Source organism: Dasypus novemcinctus, chromosome 4 (assembly GCF_030445035.2).
Source record: "Dasypus novemcinctus isolate mDasNov1 chromosome 4, mDasNov1.1.hap2, whole genome shotgun sequence".
Classification (NCBI taxonomy): Eukaryota; Metazoa; Chordata; class Mammalia; order Cingulata; family Dasypodidae; genus Dasypus; species Dasypus novemcinctus.
The window spans coordinates 158,126,590-158,149,596 of NC_080676.1; the positions used below are offsets into that span (position 1 = coordinate 158,126,590).

General features: G+C 34.8%; 1 protein-coding gene across 11 annotated transcripts in view; it reads left to right on the plus strand.

Moving 5' to 3' along the window:
- The window catches only part of DYRK1A (dual specificity tyrosine phosphorylation regulated kinase 1A), a 147,729-nt gene that overhangs the window by 114,828 nt on the left and 9,894 nt on the right, over window positions 1–23,007 (plus strand). For 5 of the 11 annotated variants that reach the window (XM_058296234.1, XM_058296233.1, XM_058296232.1 and 2 more), the window contains 6 exons: window positions 3,139–3,231; window positions 5,144–5,332; window positions 8,276–8,423; window positions 10,963–11,249; window positions 12,959–13,105; window positions 13,453–13,593. In XM_058296234.1, the coding sequence (XP_058152217.1) occupies window positions 3,139–3,231; window positions 5,144–5,332; window positions 8,276–8,423; window positions 10,963–11,249; window positions 12,959–13,105; window positions 13,453–13,593 (1,005 nt within the window). Of the gene's footprint in view, window positions 1–1,909; window positions 1,970–2,432; window positions 2,493–3,111; window positions 3,232–5,143; window positions 5,333–8,275; window positions 8,424–10,962; window positions 11,250–12,958; window positions 13,106–13,452; window positions 13,594–23,007 lie in introns of those variants that run through there. The other 6 variants (XM_058296230.1, XM_058296229.1, XM_058296227.1 and 3 more) reach the window with 3 other exon arrangements.

Consider the following 23,007-nt stretch of genomic DNA (forward strand, 5'->3'; position numbering starts at 1 on the left):
GTACGGTGTTGTGATTAAAAGCATGGGTTTGGCATGAGACTGCCTCAGTTCTTAGCTGTATTCACTGATTTTAGAACCTTGGTCATGATATATTAATGTGGGAGTCTCACTTTTCTCATTTGTAAAATGGTGACAGGAGGAGAGGATTACATGAGAGACAAGTACAAATACGCATACTAGAAACAGTGTTCAATAAGTATTTGCTGCTATTATTATATTATTATTTAAGTTATTCCATTGATTCTACCAGTAGTTCACTTTCTGTCAACTTATAGTGGGAATGAAACATTTCATTGATTTCAGATTTTATAAAACCTCACATTGAGGCTGTGCTGTACCAGTCCAAGAAGGGGCTTACTGAGTAAACTACCTGCATGAAAGCAATGCTAGGACTGGGGGAAAAGAAAAATCAGTCTAAGGGAAACCTTTCATTTACCTTAAATCCTTATAGCAATCATGTACACGCAAAGAATTGACATGCTTATTACTGATATTGCCTGTTCATTTAATTAAGTCCCAAGGAATAGTTTAAGAATAATATTCTATGAATATAGCTCTAATGCTGTTTATATTTGGACAAATAAAAACTGTATATATATATTTGGAAAAAATAAGTAATTCCGATTTTATATTTATTAATTCCAGCTGTCTTTTTGGACAATTAATCACTGAGGTTTTCTTTTTCATTAGATTATATTTGGAACTTTGTGAAGGAAAAGATTATGTGACACGATATATTGTTAACTTAATCCAGTGATTCAGTGAATTTACCACCAGGATAACAACTTTTATTGTTTGAATCTTCATGCAGTGGAAAGTAATTTTAATGTTACTTTAAGAGTAACTGTATTTAGGTACATGCTATATGCGCCATCTTTTCAGACCACGTGAATGGTGACTCTTCGTGTAGTTTCCTGTTACCTTACAATCCTCCTTTCTTACTTGTTAATGTGGGTTAGGTTAATAATTAAATCAGACTCCAAACATTTCTTGTGTGGCTTTGGTATAATTTATTTACCATCATTCCACCTCCTCAAATTGAACAGGAACTTTCTGGCTCAGTAAATTTTAGTGGCATCAGTGTTTAAGAGCAAGCCAGGAATACACATATGGGGTAGTGGTAATGACTCTATGTACCTTGATATAATTAATTGGTTTTAGTAAAGGAAACCCCTTTACTAAAACATGACACTTTGGTGGCAGAGTGACCTCTCACATCAGTCCATTGTCATTGACATGTTAGTTGACTCGCAGTTATGTGTATAGAGGGCACTTCTGCATCTGTTCTGTCATTATTGCAACACAAACAGCCTAGCAAGAAGCTCGCAGTTGAACCCCTAACTGCATATTGGATGATGAAACTTTTTGAAGCATAGTTTAGGATTAAAAGTTGGGTGTTAGTAAAGTCTTGTTGAAATGAATTTTTCAAAGAAATTTGCATTAGTTTTAAGACGTCCTTTGGAACTTAGTATTCATAAATAGGTATGTCAATATTATGCATCCTTTGTTTATACAACAAATAATTTTTGACCTCCTACTGTGTGCCATGCACTTTTTAAAAAATATATATTTTTTTAATTTTTAAAGACGCTTTAGATTACATAAATGTTACATAAAAAATGTAAGGGATTCCCATAGGCTCCACTGTCTTCCCCTCTCACACTTTCTCACATTAACAGCATCCTTCATTAGTGTACATTTTTTACAATTGAGGAACCCATATTAAAGCATTGCTAATAACCATAAACTACAGTTTACATTATAGTTTACACTTTGTACCGCACAATTTTTAAATTTATGACAAAATATACAATGGCCTGTATCCGTCACTATAATGTCATGCAGAACAAATCCAGTGTCCTGAAAATGCCCCCATGTTACACCTATTCTTCCCTCTCCCATCCCTCAGAACCTTTGGTGGCCACTGCCTTTTACATCAGTGATGAGTTCTTCCAGTGCTAAAATAATAGTAAGTCTACTTTAATTTGTAGTTGATTCTCCCCCTTACGTTTGTTCATTCCTTAGTCTTTGGATTTTGGGATGGTGATGCTCACTCTGCCTCTAATTGAGAGGGGTCTTAAAACCCGTTGGGAGTAGATGAATGGAGCTATCTTTCTTGCAGTTGCAGACACTCTCAGTTCCTTAGGATGAGCATTGTCTGTCGTCATCTCCTTGTTAGTTGTCCTGGGTGAATCCAGTAAACTGGAAAGTAGGTGTTGCAACTCCTGAAATTCAGGGCTCATCTGGCACATGGACGGACCAAAGATTTAAGTCTCTTGGACATATATTTATTAAGTATAGCATGCACTGTTTTTTAGGTCAAGGAATACAATAGTGAACGTGGGAGTCTTTGTCCTTGTGGAGTTTACATTGTAGTGGAAGGTGGGAGTAAAAAGGAAAATAACTTAATGAATGAATATATTGTGTGTTAGGTGGTGCTAAGTGCTCTGGAGAATAAATAAAGCAGACAAAGAGAAATGAGGATGGAGAAGGTAAGGTGGGGGTGCCACCATGGATGTCATGTTTTCCTTAATTGTGTTAAGCTAACGAGTACAGATATCAGCCCTGCTCCATAAGGGGCAAGTACTTGTCCCAGGGCAAGGCATGGCGTTGTAGCTGAACTTCAGCACTAAGCAGTTGGAGGGATTAGAGCTGTGCTGCCAGTCTGCTTCTTGGTGCCAGCTGGTTCTTGAAATCCAGTCTTAGGAAGCTGAATGTTGCCTACAATGACTGGGTATTGTCTGCCTGTTAAGTCAAGGGTTTAGGAATATATTCAGATGAAATTTTTCTTTTGACTAATTATGAGGGGGAAGCACTTTGGGGCAGCATCTTGTGTCTCTCCTGGATCAGGGTCATGTCTATAATCCTACTGTTTAATTTGGGGGAACTGGATTGAAGCCTTGGACAACTGGCATATTTTCTTCTAATTTCATTTGCTTGTTCCAGTGGTTTTCTTCATTGCAATCTGGGTGAATGAGACAATTTTGAGAGAAAATATGTAATCTAATGTAGATGTCTTTTTTTTTTTTTTTTAATTTATACAAGTTACAGAAGAGGGAATTTATACTAGTGCAGTATAGTTAAAGTGCTAGTCTTTTCTGTCTATTTAAGGTGATGCCTGATATTGTCATGTTACAGAGGCGGATGCCCCAGACCTTCCGTGATCCAGCAACTGCTCCCCTGAGAAAGCTTTCTGTTGACTTGATCAAAACATATAAGCATATTAATGAGGTAAGATTATCTGTTTGTTATAACATCATCTATCTTGCTGTAGTCCAAGAAAAAGGTTATTTTGTGACCTATTTAAATATATTAAACTTGTTTTTATTCCTGATGATTATAATGTTGATAGTTGTTATGAAAACTGCTAAGTTAATGATTTATAGATAATATATTTACAACTTTGTAAAAGAAAGAGCATGCATTTCCAAGGACTACAAAAACGGGAAAAAGATAATAGTGGAACAACTTCCCTTTTTCATAGTTGTATATAAAATGACTAAGTTATCATTTCCTTAATAATTGTTTCCCCCAAAAGAAAGTGGGAGGGATATGATAATATTAAAAAAATGTTAGAATTTTACTTAAATTTTTACATGTCTGTTTTGACTTTTGCCATGGATGTTCGGAAGCTCTGAGATGTACTTAATGCCAAGTTACAGTTATTTGGCCTAGTTCATTTGACCTGTGATTTAAATTGTCCTTTAAATTTTCTGTGTTCTTTTATAAATACATTTCATTGTAAAATATCTGAAAGGCTTTTTGGGTGATAAGTAGGATAAAAAACAGACATCACTTGGAATTACTTGTCTTATCACTTGGCTCTTTGCAGACAAAAGTGATTTTTCTGGTATCTTGGACTTAAATGTCATGTGCTTCTATCCTCAACTCTAGCTCAGTAATTAATTATTAAATGAGCTTTCCTGGAGGAGTGGAAGTGCTCGCTTTCTTTCTGCTTTCAGTGGGAGCTATATCCTTTCACATGAAAAGCTTATATTCTACCACCTTTAGATCCATTCAGCTCTAAAGATGTTCTTATGTACATGGGCATTTTATAGTACCTTGATGCTATTGAATGGGTATTACTATGTTACTATGGTAAAGCCGCAAGATAAAAATGGAGTGAGCAAAATGAACATTTCTGAGTTGGATTTTGTACATATTAGTGTGTTAAAAAAGATGTACTAAACTAGCTTTTGACTATCTGAAAATTTCTGATAAATTTTCGAAGCTTGTTTTTAAAGGACTTGCCTTCTTGTAGACTAAAGTTTTTCTGATGTTTTTCTATGCAATGTAATATATAATTTCCTCAGAGTTATCAGTTATTAGGACTGTTACCCAGTTAAGCTATTATTTGTGACCAGACTTAGAACCTATTTTATAAGAAAAATCGGTAAAAGAAAAATAGCTCAGTTGGTGATTATAACCACAAGGCTTATGGCTTTGGTTGGAGGGTGATGGGGGAAATGGCTGTTCATTATAATAGACTTAATGATGGGGCATGTTGTAGAGAGCCTTTTTATTTTAGTTGAATATCAGTTCATATACATTTAATCTTTTAGTTTTAAAATCTTTTCCCTTAAAATCAAATATAAACTTGAGATTGATTGGAAAGGGGCATGAGGGAAAACCCTCTGGGAGGAAGGGGGAAGATGTTCTCAATTTTATTTGGTATGCTGATGGCGTCAATGTATACACATTTGTCCAGATCCCTCAGATTGTACACTTAAGATCTGTGTGAATTCATTGTCTGTGGACAACCTTGATCTAAAAAAATCATCTTTAATTGGGCCCTGAGATTCTTCTTGAATGAGATACTTTTGACCAGTCAATTAATTTCCCTGTTCCAGTTTTCCTATTTATGAAAAGGAAGGTATTTGCATAGGACTATCACTCATACCCTTTCAACGGTAACTATAGTTGGATCTCACTGTAGACATTTTAAGATTTCATTGGTTATATCAGTGCTATTTTCATATGTTGAGTATCAACTATAGAACATTCTTTATTTCCTTTTTCATATTTTGTACCAAAGAATACATCGATTTCCAACTGATAGCAGATATGTCTCATATATATACACCTCCCCCTAAATAATTATTTCAGTTACACAGTTAAAATAAACAATTTATTCTCATTTCAGGTTTACTATGCAAAAAAGAAGCGAAGACATCAGCAGGGCCAGGGAGACGATTCTAGTCATAAGAAGGAGCGGAAGGTTTACAATGATGGTTATGATGATGATAACTATGATTATATTGTGAAAAACGGAGAAAAGTGGATGGATCGTTACGAAATTGACTCCTTGATAGGCAAAGGTTCCTTTGGACAGGTAATTTAATGGGAAATGTTGAATTTTGTTAATGAGAAAGACCTTCTTAGTGAATTATGTTGTTTCCCTTTTAACATTTGTAAATAGATCTGAACAATGCTTGTCTTAAGTACTTGGATTATCATAATTCTCTAAAGATCCTAAAACTACATCAGCTGTAAAAACTCCATTAGACTCTTCTCTTGACTGTCTTTCAATGGCTACCATGTACTTTTTTTTACTAATGACTTAAGTGGTTGATTTTACTCACTAAATAGATAGTATTGCCTCTTTCATATGGGCTTTATATAGTCTATGAAGTCTTTCTTCAAAGAGAAAAGAATTACCCTTTTCAACTGGCATAGCAGGTGCCATCTCTTATTTTTGGAGGCTTCAAAGTCTGGAGCTGTGCCCTGGGTTTTCTCCCATCTCTTCTAACTATATCAGGCTTCTGGGTGGGTAGATAGCCTTCAGGATTTTCTCTTCCAGTCCTCACAGTACCAGCATTGCTAAATTGTGATTTGGGTAATTCCCTGGAAAGGATCAGCCAGGCAGCTTCTGTTGGGAAGGAACTCCAGTGGGCCTGTTTATTTTCTCTTTATTCCAGCCTCTTCTCTCTCCAACAACTCTCCTTGTCATACACCCCCTATCCCCAGCCCCAGTACAAATCACAAAACCATTATCCTCATACATTAGTTGCACCCCAAACCATGAACTATCAGTTCTTCTTTGCACTTTTAGAAAGCCTTTTCTCTATTGGTTCCCCGGCTATTCCTACTTGGGAAATCCTCCTCTATTAAAGAGCCACAGATCTCACTTTTGTTTGAGGTCGATTTATTCTTAATTCCAATCTCCTTTGCCTTGCAGCCCTTAAGAAATGAGTGAGTTATTAATCTGCAATCCAAATACTTGTTTTGCCTTTTTAGGATTGAATGCAGTGAAAACTGACTGTCCTGGACTGCTTTGCTTTTGTTTTTGCTTTAAACTATGGAACCTGCTTGCTCTAACTAATCTGTTCCTTCCTCAAGAAAAAGCAAATTAGGTCCTTTTCAACCTATGAGGAAAATTCATCATGTATTAATCTGATAGTACTTAGGAAAATAAATATACTATGAATCATTAGCAACCATAGCCTAAACTCAGAAAAATCTAAGATACTAAAAATGTAAGGAAATACAGACAAAGGTGTTAGAAGACTTCTGCGTCTCTACTGTGGCTTTACCGGCCCAGGTTTCTGGATACTGTGTCACATCTGATTTCTGGTAATTTAAAAAAATTTGGTAATTCCTACATAATTTAGGAACCTTTGCTTTCCCTTATAACCCCCTTTTCATCTGGGTCTGTTTTCTCAGTGGTTTGGATCCTCTGAGGTATTCCTGTTTTGTCAGAAGTAGCTGCTACTCCTAGGCTATCAGAGCCTCTGAAGAAAAGCCATGTCTGAGGTCCACCTAACTAAAACTGGGAGGGAGCACGCTAGATTTAGGGATTGCTTATCTCCTTCTTCAAAATTTCATCAGTATTAGGCAGTTGCTCTCAGTAAGACATTTTTTCTAACTTTTTTGATATCCACTATGGAAATTGTGACCATGCACCCTACTCTATAATTTAGTTGGCCCAAATACTCAGACTTTGTGCTTATAGCTGTGTTTTCCTAGTCCCCTCCAACTTAAATTTCTTATTTCTCACCCTTAATTTCTGAGCACAGGTAAACAAAATAAACCTTTTGAAATGTAGGACTATTTGATGTCAGTTCCTTTTCACCTCGTCAAAATGATAATTCCCTCTTAGGCTGAGGTGTTGTGCGTTGTCCGTGTTCAGCCTCAGGGCCTGTCACTCACTAGGATAATGTCTTCCATATTGACTTGGAAGGATAAGGTTGGTCAAAATTTCTCTAAATTCTGCTCTAGGTCCATTGCTTTAGCCAATGACTGTCAATCTGGATTGCACATTAAAATTCCCTGGGGAGCTTTTAAAAAATGCTTGTTCTTGCTCTCTAAACTAATTAAATCATAATGTTTGCATTGGTATTTTTAAAAACTCCTCATTGAATATGTAATTCAGGGTTGAAAACCATTGCTTTAGCATTTAGCTGGTTAACCATTGGCTAAGTCCATAAATAGCTGGGCCCCTGTTAGTGGCCTTTGCCCTTTGCCCTGGAGACCATCTGGATCAGGCATTGAACTATCAAAACCACCTGGTCAAAAACTTAAAAGACAAATATAGTGTTTTTTAGAATTGGGTGAAACCAGTGATAGAGGATTTTTTTTTTTCATTTCAAGTTTGATATCAGCTGAACTATTTCTGTAATTCACCGTGTATTTAGCTGTGACTGATATAGATCTTTGAGCATGCATTCCAATCTTTTCCTTTAACCCAGTTCTCAACTACACATTGGAATAACTTAATTCTACCTCCAACCCTAGAAGTTCCCCTACTCCCAGACTTATTTGAATGTGTTAGAAAATTTGCCTAAAACAATTACCTCTTCAGACTATATTAATACTATAAATATAACCTACAATTATTCAGTTACAGTGGTTGTTTCTGGTTAGTAGGGATAATGAGAGGTGTGCATGCTAATCTGCTTTCCTTCATAATGATTTCCATTTTAAAACAAAACTATTAAAATCCCCTAATTAAACATTTAACTAATTTTGTGTACTTTCCTAGGAATTTATAGTTGATTTTTTTTTGTGTAAACTAATTCTTGTTTTATATGCCTACATTTTTATCTATGAAAATCTAATTTAAAATTAAAAGGTATGCAAAAGAAAATATCATTCAAAAGATTGACTTAGTTATTTTGTAACGAATGAATGGCTCATTGAGTTAATCCATTCCTCATTTCATTAGGAAGGTCAGAAAAATGAGAATCAGGGAAATGTATAATTAAAAGTGAATTATAAGTTCTGAAATTGTTAGTTAATGAAAGAAAACATCATCTACCTTTTTTTTTTCTTTTAGGTTGTCAAGGCATATGATCGTGTGGAGCAAGAATGGGTTGCCATTAAAATAATAAAGAACAAGAAGGCTTTTCTGAATCAAGCCCAGATAGAAGTGCGACTTCTTGAGCTCATGAACAAGCATGACACTGAAATGAAATACTACATAGGTAAACAAACAAAGCAGTATACCCCAACTAGATTGGAAATTCAAAAGTTAATGAAGTTTTTATATCAAAATATGATGATTATATTATCTTAAAGTGATGGATTAAAAATTTGAGCTATTTATTTCTGAAAATTTAATTAATGTTAGCCATTATTATATAGAACTGAGTAGCTGTCTGTTTTGTTTTGAATTAACTGACTTTAGTGATCACTTTCTTAATTACTTTGTTTTTATAGACATTCTTTTGGATGAGTTGGTTTTTTTTCTTTCCCTAAATTATTATTTGGGAAGATGGTCAATTGACAGTGTCTCAAGAAACTGAGAGCTATTTTGAAAAGGCAAGAGAGGGGTGTTTAGAATTAGACGTAGCCTTGTCAATTGAGTTGGTATCCTAATTTAAGGTGTGTGAAAGTCATATTGTGCTTTAATTACGTAAATCATTTATTTTAAAGTGATTGAACAATATAATTTGTTCTGATGAGTTTTATAGTTTTAAAGTCTTTGAGCTCAAAAAGAACAGAAACAAACCTGGTTGGAAATCTATCATTAACTATTTCTTTACCATAAAGCATCATTTCTTACCTGAATTTTTTTGGTACCTACCATGTAAAAGAAAATTCAGTTTAGGTTTAGAATGAAGTCTTGCCAACCTCCATTCTGGTGAAAATCCAGTTAGAAAGACTGAACAAATATGCTGTGCTTGAGCTTTCTTTGACAAGTTCTTCAGTCTTGGCACATTGCAGGTACTCGGTAAATGAAGAGTGAATCCATGTGTGGTCAAGTGGAACCGAGTGGATTGCACTTCAATTGGAAGAACATTCTAATCATAGAGCTTCTTAAAGGGATTTTTGTAATTACTTCAGAATTCTGACATCAGTTACCTTTTGCATTCCTTTCTTGGCTCCTGCTTAACCAGGATATCGAAACCCAAAAATGGGCCATTTCTGTGGGATGTCTTACATCACATGGAGCTCTTCATTGTTTTTAGCTTTAAACCTATTAACTGGCAGTGATTAAGGGCAGATATTACATATTTTTATGTAAGTTTTAAGGGTTCTTTTTATCATTTATTCTTTTATTTCTGCTACTTTTATTCTTTTTATTGTTGTGCTTATCCTAATTTCAGATAATGTGTATCATCAGTATTCTGAAGGCAAGATTAATGTGCACTGCTTCAAGGGAAGCAGTTCAGGACTGCTACCAGGACAACAGAATGTAGCTGCAGTCCTCATTGACCAGATAGGGAATTTTATCATCAGTAGTCCCAATATTTCCATAGAGAAGCACCTGTTTTTATGATACTGAAAGACTAAAATGAAGACATCCTTGGCAAATGGAAATTTCTGTCATGCCATTTGAGTTATAGGTACTCAGTTTGGTATTTGGAAAAAATCTGACAGCAAAGGGCAGCATTTTACTTACCAGGTGTGAAGTCAGTGTTAATACTTAAAGCACAATATTTGAAGAGTTTTGTGAGTATTAAGTTAACAGTGATATCAAAAGTAATTGGGAAGCGGACTTGGCCCAATGGATAGGGCGCCCGTCTACCACATGGGAGGTCCACGATTCAAACCCTGGGCCTCCTTGACCTGTGTACAGCTGGCCCATGCATACTGCTGATGTGTGCAAGGAGTGCCGTGCCACCCAGCCATGTTGCCCGTGTAGGGGAGCCCACGCGCAGGGAGTGTACCCTGTAAGGAGAGCCGCCCAGTGCGAAAGAAAGTGCAGCCTGCCCAAGAATGGCGCCGCACACATGGAGAGCTGACACAGCAAGATGACACAACAAAAAGAAACACAGATTCCTGTTGCTGCTGATAAGGATAGACGTGGTCACAGAAGAACACACAGCGAAGGGGGGAGGGGGGAATGGGAGAGATATAAATTTTAAAAAAAGTCTAAAAAAAAAAGTAATAGCAAGTAATGAATTCTGTAGTCCTGTTTCCAAGCCTGCTGTTGCTTTTTTGGTTAAGCTTCATTTTAAAGTTTTCCCAAGCCGCTGGGTCTTCCATAAGATTTATTTTTTCTTCCTTTGACGATTACTGTAGTTAGAGAAAATAACTATTGAAATCTAAGGCTCCACAAAACAGATTGTGTATATACAGTATCCCTTCCCAGGGAGGGCTGCCAAGAACAGTCTGGCCAACCAGACACCCAGGGAATGGGACTTATATTCAAGAAGTTGTGAGGTAGGACTCTGAAGAAGTACAAAGTGCTTTAATTTATAAATGAAGATAAAGTTGATGAGGTATCCTTGTTAGTGTGTCAATTTGCTTCTTGTGTTTTCAGACCTGATAGTTACAATGTACGATAGTCCCTCTTATACCTTATGGACAGACTCTATACCTGTTTAATTCAGAAGAGCAATTTTGGTATTCTTAAAGAATGTGCTGTTACTACAGAATGCTAATCCCAAACTGGTTTGATCTTCACTGTACATTTGATATTGTAATGTTGTATAGACAGTTTGAGAACTTATGCATCCATTACACTCATTTTTATTGGTATGTATAATGTAATCTGAAACTTTTGTCCTCTTTTAGTGCATTTGAAACGCCACTTCATGTTTCGAAACCATCTCTGTTTAGTTTTTGAAATGCTGTCCTACAACCTCTATGACTTGTTGAGGAACACCAATTTTCGAGGCGTCTCTTTGAACCTAACACGAAAGTTTGCACAACAGATGTGCACTGCACTGCTTTTCCTTGCGACTCCAGAACTTAGTATTATTCACTGTGACCTAAAACCTGAGAATATCCTTCTTTGTAACCCCAAACGCAGTGCAATCAAGATCGTTGACTTTGGCAGTTCTTGTCAGTTGGGGCAGAGAGTAAGTATTATTTCTTGGCTTGTGAATTAAAATAAAACTCAGTAAAACATTGTAGGTAAATGTTTCAAGTATTAGTAATAGTGTGTTTACAGTTTAGAGGTAAATGCAGTATGGTTATTGATCTTTAAAACATAGATAATTGAATCACCTTATAATGATATCTATTTTGGGGAAATACCTTTCAAAGAGAAATTTTTTGAATTAAAAGCTTCAAAGGAGAAATAAATATAAAATTATGTGTTATTCCGAAAGACTAAGAATATGAGATAAGACAATTAAATATTAGGCAATTCATAGCTATACTTTCTGAATTGAGGTTTCAATATAAATTTTGGGAAACTCCAAAAATTTGAATACTTTAAAGTATTTCTCTAGGGACAGCTTGAGAGAAATGTTTTTCTTCAAAAAAAACGGATGCAAATAGAAACTGAATGTCCATCTCATTTAAATTCATTTAGACTTGGAAGAATGTTTCCCTACTTAAACCAAATCTTATATTGTGTCCTAATATCAAGCATTACTATTTCTCTCCAGCCAAACTGAGACAAGTATCCCTTTAGCTTAGTGAGTTTTTAGCTATGGGAAGTCTTTTCCAAAATATCCATGCAGAAACAGAAGGTAGTAAGGCAAGTGGGGTTTCAGAAAACGTTCCTCAGGGGATTATGGTGCGCAGCCTTGTAGATGACCCAACCACTGCATTAACCAAGCTGCATAGGTAGGTGACAAACTTCTTGCATCAACTATGTAATAAATACAGTCTCAATAGTAGGGAGCTTTGGGACTGGGGTGGGTTTACCTTGTTGTTTCCTTATAAAAGCCTGTAAATGTAATACTTCTCCCCAGTTATTTTGAATGCACATTTCTTCTCTGGGTGCCTTACAGTTGGTTGTACTGCTTGTGGAGGCTTGAAGTTCATGGTGACTTGGCTATAGTTTTATGTAGGAGCTACAGAAGCTTCTGAGAGAGCAGCATTACCTGGCTTCAGTTTAGAAAGTTTAACTTTGAGTTTTCTTTCTCTTCTAAAGAAACTTTCTTTGTTTTAATGATATTTCTGCATAATTTTATAATGGCTAAGAGAAGATGAATTGGTCTCCCAAGACCATCTCAGATTGCTTCATTGAAAAGAATCCATTTCAATGCAGAGTTTCTTTTTCTAAGAAGTCTTGGATAGAGTCAGAGAGGAGCAAGGCAAAGAAGTGATTAGTCTGAAATGATTCCCAGTCGAATCTGTTAGCAACTTTTCTAGATTTGTCTGTTAGAATTTTAAATTAAGTTATTCTGAGGTAATTTGACTCTTAATGCTGAAATGTATTATTTGGATTAATGTAAATACAATTTAGCTGTCAAATTAATGGCAAACAAGTACCAGCCAAGGCAATAAAAAAATAATTGATAGGGAAATATTCTCAATAACTTAATTTTTTCCAGTAAGGCGTAATTATTTGTTTTAAGGTGTATCTTGATTACTCTTTAGGGGTAGACTGAATGGAAAGGGCTCAAATTTGATGTATTTTGTACTTATTGAAGTATTTAGTTTTCATAAAGCCTAATGTTAAATGATTTGTGTAAATAGAATCCTAATTCAGGAATCTGCCAACAATTTTTTTCTGTTAATGTCAGATCACTGTTCTTAATCCAGTATTGTACACAATTATAAACAAAACAGATATTGGAATTAATAGTATTTTGAAATATATTTTATTTTTCAGATATACCAGTATATTCAGAGTCGCTTTTATCGGTCTCCAGAGGTGCTACTGGGAATGCCTTATGACCTAGCTATCGACATGTGGTCCCTTGGGTGTATTTTGGTTGAAATGCACACTGGAGAACCTCTGTTCAGTGGTGCCAATGAGGTATATAATATATTGCTTTACAATTTTTGTTTCTGTTTTCATATAGAAAACATTGAAGCTCCCTCCTAATCCTCCCTTTTTGTTGTTCATGGTATTCATGACTGCCTGCCATGCTGTAGGTTTATGTGGTATTTGTTAATTGTCTGCTTTCTCCTGTGGAATGTTTGGTTCCAGGAGGGCGGGGTCTTTACTTCTTTGTTCATTATTGTATGCCTGAGGAGTGCCTAGCAGTATGGTAAATGTTCATCTTATTTATTTATGAATGAATGAGTGAACTGATGTCCTGAAATGGAATGTACAGTAGAAACGACAGGGTTTTAAAAAGTTGTGTTTTTTTAAAATCACAGGTAGATCAGATGAATAAAATAGTGGAAGTTCTGGGTATACCACCTCCTCATATTCTTGACCAAGCACCAAAAGCAAGAAAGTTCTTTGAGAAGTTGCCAGATGGCACTTGGAACTTAAAGAAGACCAAAGATGGAAAACGGGTAAAATAGGGATCATCATTTTTGACCCTTTGTTATTTCATTTAACAGAGCTATCTTTACAATTTATTTTGCATTTTCTTGAAATCACGATTACAGTGAAGAGGTTCCATTTGTGACTTAGGTATATATTTTGTTCTGAAGTTGAATAAATATGACCTGAACTATCTTTATGGACCAGTGCTTGCTTACTGGCTAGGACTCCCTTTAAGACTTCATTTTGAAAATTGTGTTTCTTTTTGATGCAGCTGATCAAATCATCAGGCTTTGTTTCAGTAGTAGAAGCAATAAGTTTGACCTTTGTTTCTCATAGCTTGGGCATAGATATAGTGAAGTCACAGTTAACAGTACTGCAGCTGTGAGCACTAGGAATATACTTGCAGTAAATGGCTTTTGTTTTTTTTAAGCTGGTAAAATATGGGGGAAGAGAATTTTTGCCATAAGCAATTTGTGATCAAGATTATTTTCAAGGATATGAACTGACTTTGATAGATTTTAGATTGCTAGCTCAATGACCTGTATAACATTAATTTTGCATCTTGAAAGCCTTTACAGGAGAGGTGTTTAAAACTCTAGGTTTGATTTAATAATTTTCTTTTATCTGAGGACTTTTTTCAGGTACATAGAGTTTATTAATTTAATATAGGATAAATGATTGCAATGTTGCATCTTGATTTACATTTTTGTTCTATCTGTAAACAATTCATACATTTTTAAGTCTAGTTTAATAAAATAATATGTAAATATGTGACTATGTAATATACAAGTCACAGTGACTTGTAATTTTGCATATTTAGTTTTTAGAGATTTTATTTTTGTTCCTGTTATTTTGCCCTTGCATTTTAGCGATGCTGCCACCAGGTGTTATTTTCAGAGAACTGAAGATGGTTGTCTGCTTTAATTCACCTCCATTTAACTACGGAGTTTCAACTTATAATATTAATTTTTTTTTCTGGATAGCCCAAAACTTTATTAACATACCAACTTCTCATGTCATACAAAAATACTGTTTCTAAAACATATCTGCTCACCTCTATCTGTTACCTTGCATTGCCTTACTTAAAATACAAAATTTAAGAATGCCAATTTCCATAGGAATTCTCTAGCACCTTAGGAATGTTTTGAATTTGGAACATTACATTTTTAATAGCATTCAGTGTGAAAATTAAGCGTCTTCAGTTTACACTCCAAAATTTTATTTTTAAATTTTAATTAAATGCTAGACAACAGTCAGTTGTGCATGTAATTTGTGTTACATGTTGTTTTCTTATATTCATCACTCAATGCTATTTACACAGTGACAATGGCTTGAACCTTAAAGTACTCTTTAAATCTCTTTAGTATCACTTAATGTTTAAATATTATTAAGTCTGAAATACAGTGCAAATGTAACACTAGGAGAGTGCATGAGGGAAAATTCTTAGTAATTTTAAACATCAGGCAAAAGTAGAAATATGATGCTGCTGAGCACAAGGATGCAGATTTTTAAAAAATTAGTTATTTATTTATCCCCCCACCCCCCACCCCCGTTGTCTGTTCTCTGTGTCCATTCGCTGCTTAGTCTTCTTTGTCTGCCTCTGTTGTCGTCAGCGGCATGGGAATCTGTGTTTCTTTTGTTGTGTCATCTTGTTGTGTCAGCTCTCCGTGTGTGCGGCACCATTCCTGGGCAGGCTGCACTTTCTTTCACGCTGGGCGGCTCTCCTTATGGGGTGCACTCCTTGAGTGTGGGGCTCCCCTACGCGGGGGACACCCCTGCATGGCACAGCACTCCTTGAGCGCATCAGCACTGCATGTGGGCCAGCTCCACATGGGTCAAGGAGGCCCGGGGTTTGAACCGCGGACCTCCCACGTTGTAGACGGACGCCCTAACCATTGGGCCAAGTCCATTTCCCAAGGATGCAGATTTTTAAGGCAGTGTATTAATAGTTATCCTCTCTAGATACCTTTTCAAGAATTATCATCGTTACTCACTAGAACCAAGATATTCAAGAAAGCAGTTTCTATATTCTGAATGTAAACAAGCCTGTCTGTGTTATTGTTAATACGTCTTAAATGATGAAATATTTGTTGACTACTGGATAGCTGTAAGGACCTATTAAAGATACTCTTAATATATAAAGTTAACAGGTAACCCTTCATCACCAGGGTCCTCTAGATTGTTTTTCTATTGGTTTTTAAAAATGAAATCAAACATAGAAAAATTAAGTCAGTTTATTAAAACGTCAAATTATTTTCTTTAGAATATTTACAAATGCATTTGTAATTGTATCTTTCACAACCGATTTAAAACTTTATTGCATTCCATCTTATAAAGTCCCAGATGATACATTTTCCAGATGCTAAATCATGCCTACTTGCCATAAGCAGGGGATGGAAAATAACCAAGCAGACATCCTGAGTCCCTCTTTTACCTTTGTCTGCATGGCTAATCTATCAGACTCCTTTTCCTTCTGAATCAAAACATAGCTTGGGAACTTCTAGCTTCCCTAGCATTCAAGGCAGCCCCTACCTACTAGGTGATTTAAACTAGGATGAAGGATATGAAACCTCTTTTATTTTTTTCTCTCTTTAATAAAGGTTATCATTTCTTTCTCTATTTGGCAATTTTTTTCACCTAAGTAAAACACTCATTCCACCTCATTTCCTAAAATTTCTGCCTTATATAACAGCAGTTGAGCATTTCTCCCAAATTGAGCCATAGTAATTATTTTTAACCATTCTTTTGGTGGGGAGACATTTTAAAAATGAGTGGATGAAACTTTTCTTTATTTAATCTGTATTTAATACATATTAATTAACTAGATTTTACAAGTTTTCTTAGGAACACTTAGAAATTGACTTAATGTTAATTTTTAAAGGCATAAAATAACAATTTCTCTCTTAACAGAAGTAAATTTCATAACAAAATGCCAAATCCATAATCAAGTGATTATATGAGGAAGGATATAGTAGGAATTTTAACCACATGTTTAAGTAGATGTGTATGCATCATTATTGGCTCTCTTTGTGCAGTTTAATTTTCTTAGTGATTTTATTTTTACTTTAATTCATTTTATGTTTCAAAAACTCATTTTAGAGTTTTCCAATAGCAAAAGCCATACCTACTAATTTTTCCTTTGATAGAAAAGGGGGATGAAGAATCAAGACTATAAATGTTGCTGTTTTTTTGAAGTATAATTTATATATAGTAAAATGTATAGATCTTAAGCTTTACTTTCCTTGAGTTTTAACCTTTATGTACAACAATGTAGCCACCACCTAAAACAAGATATAAACTATTCCCATCACTTTAGAAAATTCCCTTGTGACCCTTTCCTCTGTCTGCTTTCTGATTTCTATAACCATAGATTAGTTCACCCTGGAATCTTACAGGTTATATTAGTTTGCTTAACAAACATATTGTTTTAGAGATTCAGTCATAATTTATCTGTTTACTTGTTGATTGACATTTAGGTTGTTTTCCTCTTTAGGACTATTGTAAACAAGGCTACTGTGAACATTTTAATATAAAGTTTTATTGTAGACACATGTTTTCATTTCTCTGGGGGTAAATACCTAAGAGTAGAATTGTTGGGTTGGGGCTATATGTGTTTTAAACTTCATAAGAAAATACTAAACGGTTCTTTAAAGTTGTTTCTATCACTTTACATTGGCATATGAGGCTCCAGTTGCATAAAATTCTCAGTAATATTTGATATTGAGGTCTTTTGAATTCTAGCCATTCTAGTGATTTTCATTTCCTTGATGACTGATGACATTGACCACTTTTCCATGTGCATATTAGCCATTAGGTCTTTCTAGTCTTTTGCCCTTATTTGTGGTTGGGTTATTTTAATTACTGAGTTGTAGAAGTTCTTTACATATACTGTATGTAAGTCACATATATGTCAGTTTTTTTTCTAGACTCTGCACTTTTCTTTCCTTTTCTTAATATTTTTTGATGAACAGAAATGTTTGAATGTTGAAGAAGTCAAATTTGACCTTCTTTAAAAAATGAATATTGCTTTTTCTATCCTAAGAAATCTTTGCTTTCCTCAAGGTTGTAAAGGTATTCTCTGTTTTCTTATAAAAGCTTTTGATTCTGACTTTTATAGTTAGGAGTCTGTGGTCCATCTTGAATTATTTTTTTGCCTATGGAATGAGGTATAGGGGTGAAGGTTCATTTTCTCTCATATATTTACCTAGTAGTTACTGCCCCATTTGATTAAAACACTTGGTTTTCCCATACTGATCTGACATGGCACTTTTGTTCAAATCAAAACCACCTTTTTAAAGTGTGGGTCTGAATTTGGACTCTCTTTGGTTCCAGTGGTTTATCTCTCTATCCTTAAACCAGTACCACAGTGTTGATAACTATAGTTTTAGAGTAAGTCTTAAATTCAAGTTATATATGTCCTCCAGCTCTTTTCTTCTGTTTCAGAATTTTAAAGTCAACTTAAAAATTTTTCAGAAATACTTCTTGGGATTTTTATTGAGATTACATTGAGGAAAATGGATAGTTTAACAATGTTGAGTCTTCTGATCTGTGAACATGGTATAACTTTTCATTTTTTTAGGTCTTTATTTAGGTCTCTCAGCAGTGTTTTGTGGTTTTTATTCAACTTATTCCTAGATTTTTTATGTTTTTTTGATGCTATTTTAAGTGGAGTTATTTTTTCAGTGTCATTTTCTAATTTTTCAGTGATAATATTTAGAAATACAGTTGAATTTTGTATATTGACTATATATTCTAAGACCTAGCAAAATTCACCTGTTCTATTTTTTTTTTTGAAATTCGGTAGGGTTTTCTACTTACATGATCATGTCCTATGTGAATGAAGACAGATTTATTCTTCTCTTTCAGTTTGTTTGTATGCCTTTTATTTCTTTTCTCTATACTGTCTAGGATCCCCATGTGCTGAACAGTGATGGTGAAATCAGTTGGCACACCTTGTTCCTGATTTTATGGGAAAAGCTGTCATTCAACATTAAGTATGATGTTAGTGGTATGGTTTATGTATATGCCCTTGATCAGGTTGAAGGTGTACTTTTCTATTTCTAGTTTTTAAGAGGTTTTTTTAAAAAATCATGAATGAGTTTCGAATGTTGTCACGTGATTTTCCCACATCTATAGAGATGATCGTATGATGTTTTTTCCTCTTAATGCTGTAAAACACATTAATTTTTGGAATGTTTAATCTCCCAACACATGATATATTCATACTTGGCCATGATAACTAATCCTTTTTATATATTGTTGAGTTTGATTTGCTAGTATACTGGTAAGGATTTATGTTTCTATGTTAATGATGGTTATTTGTCTAAAGTTTTCTTAGAAATATCTTCATTAGGGTAATTTAGTTTTTAAATTGTGGTAACTTACATGTTCCCCATTTTAACCAGTTGCCAGTATACAGTTCCTTGGTATTAATTACATTCACAGTGTTGTGCTACCATCACCACTCTAAATTACCAAAACTTTTCAACTTCTCAAACAGAAACTCTACCCATTAAACAATAATTCCCCATTCCTTACCCCCACCCCTGCCACACACACCCCAATTTCCTGGTAACCTCGAATCTCTTTCTTCTCTATGAATTTGCATATTCTAGGTATTTAGTTTAAGAGGAATTATGCAATATATATCCTTTTGTGTCTGGCTTATTTTACTAAACAGATGTCATCAAGATTCATCCATGTTGTAGCATGTATCAGAACTACATTTCTTTTTATAGCTGAATAAATTATTCTATTGTATGTATAAGTCACATTTTGTTTATCCTTTGATCAGTTGATGGACAGTTGGGTTGCTTCTACCTTTTGGCTATTGTGGATCATGCTGCTATGCTTATTGGTGTAAAAATATCTGTTTTTTACACTTTAAATTCTTTGGGAAATATACCTAGAAATGAGATTCTTAGGTTACATGTTAATTCTTTGTAATTTTCTGAGTAACCACCAAAGTATTTCCGCAGTGGCTGTACCATTTGAAATTCCCACCAACAGTACACAAGTGTTCCTGTTCTTCTGCATCCTTGTCAATACTTATTTTCCAGTAAAAAAAAAAAAAAAAAAAAAGGTGGTCATCCTAGTGTATGTGGAGTTGTCTCTCGTCATGGTTTTGATTTGCATTTCCCTAATGGATAATGATATTGAGCAGTTTTCATATGCTTATTGGTCATTTGTATATCTTCCTTGGAAAAATGCCTGTTCAAGTCCTTTGCTCATTTTAAATTAGCTTGTCTTTTTGTTGTTGAGTAATAGGAGTTCTTTTTATATTCTGGCTATTAAAAACCCTTGGCAGTTATATGGTTTCCAAATATTCTTCTTTTGTTTTCTTGAGCTTTTGGTATAATGTTAGATTTTGATTTCAGGATTATGCTGGCCTCATAAAAGTACTGGGAATTAGTCTTTTCTTAATTTTTTTTTGGTGTTTCTTAAGATTGGCATTATTTTTTTTGTAAATGTTTGATAGAATTCACTGGTGAAACCATCGGGCCTAGGGTGTTCTTTGTAAGTTATGTATTTCAAGAAATTTGTCCATTTCATCTAAGTTATTGAATGTGTTTTCATAAAATTGATAATAAATTACTCTTTAATTTCTGGAGGATCTGTAGTCACAGTCTCTCTTTGATTCCCAGTCATGGTTATATGCATTTTCCCCTGCTTAGTCTTGTTAGACATTTATCAGGTTTATTAATATTTTCAAAGAACCGGTTTGTTTTATTGGGGATTTTTTCCCCTGTTTGTCCACTTTCTGTTTTATCGATTTTTGCTTTTTATTATTTCCTGTCCTTCACTGTGGATTGGATTTGCTCTATTTTTAACTTTCCGAAGGTGGAAGCTTAGATCATTGATTTAAACCTTTCTTCTTCTCTAAGTATTTAGTGGTATAAATTACCCTGTAAGTACTGTAGCCTATTGTAATTGTCATTCACTTTGAAAATATTTTTATTTTCCCTTGTGATTGTTTCTTAGACCCATTGTTTTTAGAATTTTGTTACAGTATATCAGACTATCTGAGGGTTTCCTAAAGATCATATTATTACTCATAATTGTTGCTCATTTCTAATTTAATAATAGCATTTTGGTCAGAAAATATACTCTCCATGATTTCCTACTTTGAAATTCATCCAGACTTGTTTTATGGCCTGCCATGTATGTCTGTCTTGGTGAATGTTCCATGTACACTTGATAAGAATTTGTATTTTATATTTGTTTGGTATAATGGTATACAAATACCCATGTAAGTCAAGTTGTTTGATATTTTTCTTCACATTTTCTGTATCCCTACTCAGTGTGTGTGTGTATGTGTGTGTGTGTGTGCGCGCACATGCACAATATCTTTCAATAATTGACATAAATATTTTGATTAATATTTTGGATTTTTCTGAACCTCCCTTTAAGTTATGTTGTATCTTTTGAAGGTCTGTTAAAAGGTGCATACACATTTAGGATTGTTATGGCTTCTTAATAAGTTGACCCTTTTATTTTCATGAAATTACTCTATCTCTAAGAATAGTAATTTTGTCATTAGGTTGGTTGATCGCATCAATTTTTTTAAACCCTCAGAAATTATTTTTTAGTATTTGTTTTGCTTTAATGTTTACCCCTCTTCCTTTTAGTTCTCCAATTAAAGGTATGTTACAGTGTTTAAATAATCCCGGAGGTCTCTGTTTGAAGGTTATTCATTCAGTTTCTTTTCACATTTTAGTTTAGATAGTTTTTATTGCTCTGATTTTTTTTTTTTAGGTACTGGGGGCCGGTATTAGACCTGGAACCACCTATGTATGTGGGAAGCCGGCCCTCAACCACTGAACCACATTGGCTTCCCTGAGTTGGATTTTTTGTTTGTTTTTGTTTTTTCAGGAGGCACTGGGAACCAAACCCGGGACCGTCCCTATGGGAGTCAGGAGCTCAACTGCTTGAGCCCTATCCACTCCCCCTGACTTATTCACCAGTTATCTTTCTTCTCCTGAGTCTAGTCTGCTGGTGAAACAATTAAATAGAATCTTTATTTCTGCCACTGTATTTTTTAGTTCTATCTTTTGAGTTTGTCTTTTTAAAAAAAAGTTTTCCTTTCTCTTCTGAAATCCTTTCTCTATTCACACATGTCCACTTTTGAACTATATTCTTTAAACTATTTATGGTCATTATTTGAAAACACCTATCTCCTAATTTCAATATTGGGGCCATCCATTTACTCTTTTAATGTGGATCTTCTATTGACTAATTTTTTTCATCATTATAGGCCCCCCTCCTTTTTTTTTTCTCTTGTGCCTATAACTTTTAAATATATGCAGTACTTTCTGTATGTAAGAACAATAGAGATTAAATAAGTCGTATTTCCTCCTTGTTCTCTCATTACAGTAGGTTGGGGCTGAGTCAATCTCATTTGTAGGTTAGTCGGATCTGGGCTTTGTGTGCATGTGTGTATGTGTGTTTGACTTGAAGTCTCTTCACTGCTGGCTTCACATGTTTTAAGGGTGAAATCAGGACTTTCCCTTAAGCAGTGACTCTAGAGGTCACTGTGTGCAGTACTGCCCAGCCAGTAGCCCCACTCCTAACCACTCTTCAGAGGATTTTTAATGATTATATTATCTATAAGTACTGTATTTTCAGAAAATACTTGTTGATACTTATTAAACCCATGTTGAAAACACATGTTGATAGTAAATATTTTTTTTTGTTTCGTTTTTTTTTAATTTTTTACATTTATTTATTCAATTAGAAAGAAACTTTAGATTACATAAATGTTATATTGAAAATATAGGGGGATTCCCATAACCCTCCCCCTCCCCCCACACATAATTTTCCTCATTAACAACATCTTTAATTCATGTGATACATTTGTTACAATTGATGAACACATATTGAAGCATTGCTGCTAACCATTGGCAGTAGTTCACATCATAGTTTACACTTTGTACCACATAATTTTATAGGTTTTGACAAAATATATAATGGCCTGTACCGTTATTGCAGTGTTACACAGAACAATTCCAAAAATACCCCATGTTACACCTATCTTCCCTCCCCTTCCCCTCAGAAGCTCTGGTAATCACTATCTTTTTATGTTGCAAGTTCTTCCATTACTAGAATAATAACAAGTCTACTTTGGTCCAAGGCTGCATTCCCCCCTTATGGTTGTTCATTCCTAAATATTGAGGATTTGGGGATGGCGATGTCTACTCTTTCTGATTGGGAGGGTACTTAGATCCCATGGGCAGATGAATGGAACTATCTTGCTTGTAGTTGTAGATACTCTCTGTTTTTTGGGATGGGCATTGTCCAGTGGAGTGGGTATAGCTCAGGGTTGGAATGCTTGCCTCACATATACTAGGTCCCTGGTTCCTGGTACCTTCTAAGAGAAGGGTTCCAGAGAGTAACCTACCTGTTTATCAGGCACCCAGCCAGTACCATGTGACAGGGAACTT